Genomic DNA, 3,879 nt, shown 5'->3' on the forward strand with positions numbered 1-3,879 from the left:
AATGTTTTATTATTTGACTATTAGTAGTTTTTGAGAATGGAAATCTTCATAGGTATGCTGCCCAAATGAAAAAAAAAAAAAAAGGGTTTCCCAATTTAGAAAACCTAGAGGAAAATCACCATTGTAATATATAACTTGCAGCAATGCTAACAAGACGAAGAAGAAGATGATGACTACCCAGTTCTTCTGTTGCAGTCAAAAGGGTTTAAAAGAGAGAATAAAAGAAAAAAGAGTTGACCCACAGCTTGTTGATGAAGGTGGTGACAGGTGAGAGTGGTACTGGTAGGGACATTAAATAATAAAACCAAACACTGAGTCTTTATATTATCACCACCAAGCTTTCCTTATATGAAGAAGAGGAGGAATGATCCTGTTTTATGGTTACTGATTGCTTACTGCTTTTAGTCCCCCAATAGGGGCTCACATCTCCACCTGAGACAGTACCTCCTCCTTAACCCTCCATCCCTTAAATGTTAATGCCACCAAATACAAGCACCACATATATGTGCCCCCCTTGGCAGCACTCTCAAATTATGCCCATTTAGGGAAAACCCATACCAATTAACTCCGATTGTTAATGCACTAAAACTCCACCACTTTAGTGAAGGATTTTCATCTAAGGGAGCATTATCATGTTATTAAGAGAGAGAAGAGAGAAATACTAATTACAATAATGGTCTAATTATGAATTTTATCCCTCTACTCTACTTTAATTTATCATAATCTAGTCCTCTTATTTTTATGAAAAAAAAAAGTTAGTCCAACTGAGTAATAATATTAAATATTATTAATCTAAGGACTAAATTAATATAAATCAATGGGTGAAATTCATGTGTGTATTAACGACTAGGCTAACTTCACAGTTTAATAAATGATAAGGATCAAATTCTAATAAATTAAAATAAAAGGATTAACTTATCAACTTCTTATAAAGTAGAAAGATGGAATTCAGAATTAGAGAATGAATTATGATGAATGAATGATGAGTTTGTTAAACCTAAGCTAATGAAATCTAGTCTTAATGTTGAAAATGTTTCAATTATTAACATTGATATGATTAAAACTGTTTAGTCACGCCCCCAGATATGCTTAATTAGTCCCAAAATATAATATTAAATCTTTCATATCAAACCCTATTTAAATTACTCACACTCAATTGCATTGCACATATATGTATTACTGAAAATGTAAGTGAAAAAGGAAGAATAAAGCATGATGAAAGCCATACACTTGTTTAACACTAGCTAGTTGAATCATGCCTATTTTCTCCACCGTGGTGTTAATGTGATCCACCGGCCGGGGGCTCGGAAACACCAATACCCGGAACTGATCTATAAGCGTTTAGTGACGCCAGCATGCTTAAATGAGTGTCGGTAACTGAGCCACCGCCAGCACCGATTCCGGAACCAAATTGTTGGGCCGGGAGGAGAGCCATTGGAGCGGCTAAATTCATAAAATGCACCCCACTAGACATAGTACCCCTATACATATTAGTGTTATTAGTTGAAGGAAATGTCCACATGGGATCCCCAGTGCCACTCCCACTGATGACTTGGTTGCCTATCCAAAATGTTGCCGGGATCGGATTATGACTCGTCGGAATCGAACCCGTATTAGATTGTATCAAGTAACTTCCCACCTGATTTTGTGGCGTTTCTTGCTGCTCAGGCCTCCTCCTCTTCCCTATACTAGTATCCGCGGCCTTGGCGTCCCGAATCTCTTGCTTAGCTTGCAAGAAAGCGTTCAAAGTAGTGCTACTAGTACCAGGAAAGGTCAATGAATCTTCAGATGCTAAAGCAACACCAGGAAATAAAACCCTTCGTTGTTGTTGTTGTTGTTGTTGTTGAGATGAATCGTCAAGGACATTCCTTTGATCCCATTCACTCCTCGTCCTCAATTGTTGTGTGGTAAAATTTGGATTGAAATAAGTGTTCCTCAAGTGTGAAGCCGACATGCTAGAACCTGAACTTCTTAGTGAAATATTAAGGGACGTGAAATTTGCAGGGATAGTACCTGTCCCCGTGGCAGCAATAACCGCGGGCTCAGCTTGTTGGAGCAACCACTCAATGGTTTCACCATCTGATTTGTGACCAAGCTCCCTTGTTAGCTGGAAAACCCTAGCAGCACACGTAGCCGGCATGCGGATGCGACGGCCTCGTCCTTCCACTTTGGTGTGCCGGTCCTTGGTTGAAGTCCTCTTAGGTGGAGGTTTCTTGGAGGGAGGTTCCAAGGTTGGTTTGGAGCTGGTGTCGACGTCGGCAGGGTCGGAACGAGGTTGTTCCTTCTTTTCTAGGAGCTGAAGAGGGAAGTTCGGCCTGCGGATCCCATTTTCATCCATGATCATGTATGAGAGAGTGGGATTATATCTTTTTGGTGGTTTGGCTCTACTAGTACATGATCTGAAGGTGACCCTCAATTCGGTGACTTTGATGGCCTAGTGGGTCTCTTTCTTTTTTGCTATATGATGTTGTGTTGTGTAGCTTGGAATTCCCTTTAGATGGGGAAGATTGAAGCTGCCGAGTTGGTTTTCTTATCTCTGCACAGACCAAAGAGAGAGAGGGGATAAGGGGAAGGGGGCAAGCTTTAAGCAACAAATACAATGAGTGAGAATTATGAGGGTGGGCTAAGAAAGAAAAGCAAAGACTTTTTTGGATGGGAAATAATTCGTTGAATTGAGGACCTCTTTGTAATTTTCTCTTTTCTATATTGTGAAAATAAAATGAGATAACCCTAAATATAGAGAGAGATCATACAATTGTGGTTGGATAGTCCCTTGATTCAAACTCCACGTGCGGTGCTCTTTTATCATTCAATCCATAAAGACAGTGGTGGGCCCCTCGTTCCTTTACTCTGAAAAACTCAATCACTCGTTAAAAATATACAAATTATTTAGATATAATAAAGTGGTCCCCATTCCATTCTTGTAATCATTGCCTTCTGCCTTTGATCTTAATTTTAAAACAAAAGTTTACCTCTAAATAATTCCATTACTTGTAATACATCTATGATGCATGTGAACATGGTTTTATATCAAATCATCGATTAAGTTTGATTTTTCTTAATTGGAGAAATCTTAAAAACTCATTTCCTTTAAAAAAAATTCTTTCCAAGAGGAAAATCCGTTTATTGGGGATGAGAGTGAAGGATACTTGATGAAAAATCTTTCAGTAGATCTCTGAGTCAAGACCCAACACTTTTCAGGTCTCCATCTTTGAACATGTGAGCCATACAGTCTGCAATATATATATATATATATATATATATATATATATGGTCCTTGAAAGTATTGTTTAAAAAGCTTATATACCCAAAATATGCCTTTTATTCCATTTTTCCATTAAAGGCTTTCATCTCTATCTATTTTGAAGTTTTGTAGGAGCAGGGGTACATTTCATAAGATCAATAGTCCTAAATCTTCCGACCAATTGAACGTTGTGCATGAGGAATGTGGTGTTGGATAAGGTGAAAGAATATAAACTTTTCTTTTATGCCAAATTTTGTTGGGACATAATAGTAAAAAGTTTGATGTTACTAAAGTAATGGAAAATCATTCGGATAACATAGATAAATATAATGTAATTATACATTGTTAATCAAACACGCCTAAAGAATTAGAATTCTTTGTAATTATAAGAGGATGAAATTACTAGTTTAGTAACTATAGCTTTATCCAATTATTTTGTGGTGTCCAAACACACTCTACCTAAAAAAAAACTGGCTAAAAAAATTAACCTAAAACTTTTATTCAATAAATTATCATTTTAGTCCCTCTAGTATGTTCAAACTTTAAATTTAATTATTACACTTTAATTTGGCGTAGAAGAGGAGTTCGAGTCTTAATATCTAAAATCTCTTCTTCTTTTTTTCGAGCAGTCAATA

General features: G+C 36.9%; 1 protein-coding gene across 1 annotated transcript; it reads right to left on the reverse strand.

Moving 5' to 3' along the window:
* Positions 1–1,119: 1,119 nt before the first annotated feature.
* LOC108464943 (transcription factor TCP15) lies at positions 1,120–2,723 on the reverse strand. Its single transcript, XM_017765227.2, has one exon. It carries the CDS (start codon positions 2,342–2,344, stop codon positions 1,280–1,282), a length of 1,065 nt encoding a protein of 354 aa, XP_017620716.1. The 5' UTR covers positions 2,345–2,723; the 3' UTR covers positions 1,120–1,279.
* Positions 2,724–3,879: the final 1,156 nt, after the last annotated feature.

The sequence above is a fragment of the Gossypium arboreum genome, chromosome 13 (assembly GCF_025698485.1).
Source record: "Gossypium arboreum isolate Shixiya-1 chromosome 13, ASM2569848v2, whole genome shotgun sequence".
NCBI lineage: Eukaryota > Viridiplantae > Streptophyta > Magnoliopsida > Malvales > Malvaceae > Gossypium > Gossypium arboreum.